This window comes from Galeopterus variegatus, unplaced genomic scaffold (assembly GCF_000696425.1).
Source record: "Galeopterus variegatus unplaced genomic scaffold, G_variegatus-3.0.2 Scaffold9989, whole genome shotgun sequence".
In the NCBI taxonomy this organism is placed as follows: Eukaryota; Metazoa; Chordata; class Mammalia; order Dermoptera; family Cynocephalidae; genus Galeopterus; species Galeopterus variegatus.
In genome coordinates, this window is record NW_007736100.1 from 49,085 (window position 1) to 50,461 (window position 1,377).

Consider the following 1,377-nt stretch of genomic DNA (forward strand, 5'->3'; position numbering starts at 1 on the left):
TATTAATAGCAAGTTCAATACATATATTAGGAAGCATTTTTAGAGTTCTCTTAATTACTCTGAAAGAGTGGGTTAATATTTTTATACTAAGATTTTGGAAGTGGCCACAAATGCAAAGCAAAAGGGTGCCCAAATTCAGATTCCAAATGTGATACAAAATTGCAAAACCCTTTAAGTTTCCAGACACATATTTGACCCATCATGATCTACCTTCCTTGGATTTCCCACCTATCACTTATTAAATTAAAGATTAAATACCTGATACTTTTTATATCCCAGGAGAGAAGTCACAATATAGGCTGTAAGTGTTACTGGACTTTTGTTGCCACCTTGAAGCTCACTATGGATCACTCTTCCTGGTTCCCAAAATTCACCACTGGATTTTTGACGCCCTTTAAGCCAAGTGTATGTTCTGTGTAACACATTCTGGTCAATATCTATGTACGGATCAGCTTCAAGGAAACATCTTAAAACAAAAGCTGACAACCTTGGTGAAAAGAGAGAAAAATTACATAAAATACACTTTATAAATCCTCCAAATAACACTGAGCAAGCAAAACACTTTTCCCCTCAGAGGTTCACCAAAGGGACAGCACTGAAGGATGAAGGGAAGAAAGCCAGCACAGAGGCCACGTGAACAGCTCTGCCTCGCAGGTGGGCCTGGATTCCACTTCGGCATGGTCAAGAAATTCCAGGTAGACTCACAAAAAATCAGATTTGGAAAGGAACTTAGAAATCATCTAATCCAGCCTCATTATTTTATCGATTGAGAATTCAACACTCCAAGAGAGTTAAATAAATTGTCCAAGGTTACCTAGGTGTTTACTCAAAAAGATTTCATACACACTTCGTTCAGGAAGTATATATAGTTCACAAGCAAACAGTAGTACTTCATGTGGAGGGAATGGATATTTTCTCTCCTATAGGACAGGAGTCAGCAAACTATAGCCTGTGGGCCAAACCTGCCTGGCCCAAATCTGGCTCTCAGGCCAAATACAGCCCGGGCCTGTTTATGTGTGCACCTCCACGCCCCCTCCATGTGGCACCACCACCACCTAAGAATGGTTTTTAAAAGGGGAACGAAAAAAAGACAAGAGAAGGGGGAGGAAAAGGAGAAAAAAAGGGAGGAGAAAAGGATTGCTTCAATATTTACTATCTGAACCTTTAGAGAAAAAGTTTGCCAATCCCTGCTACAGAACCCTATACTGAAGTGAAAAGAACGTCAAGCAATAAAACACTGAAATCTTTCTATTTATGGATCTATATCCTGATTCATGCCAAGAGAAAATGTGAAGCAGACCTGTTTCATCTTATATAAGGCTTAGTGTGGTAAACTTACTAATATTCAATAATATCCAGTTCTGTTTTACTCTGGGT

General features: G+C 39.1%; 1 protein-coding gene across 1 annotated transcript in view; it reads right to left on the reverse strand.

Annotated features, from left to right (window-relative positions):
- The window catches only part of LOC103609719 (CD109 antigen-like), a 33,722-nt gene that overhangs the window by 23,814 nt on the left and 8,531 nt on the right, over nt 1-1,377 (reverse strand). The window contains exon 3 of the mRNA XM_008594011.1: nt 342-487. Within this exon, the coding sequence (XP_008592233.1) occupies nt 342-487 (146 nt within the window). The remainder of the gene's footprint in view (nt 1-341; nt 488-1,377) is intronic.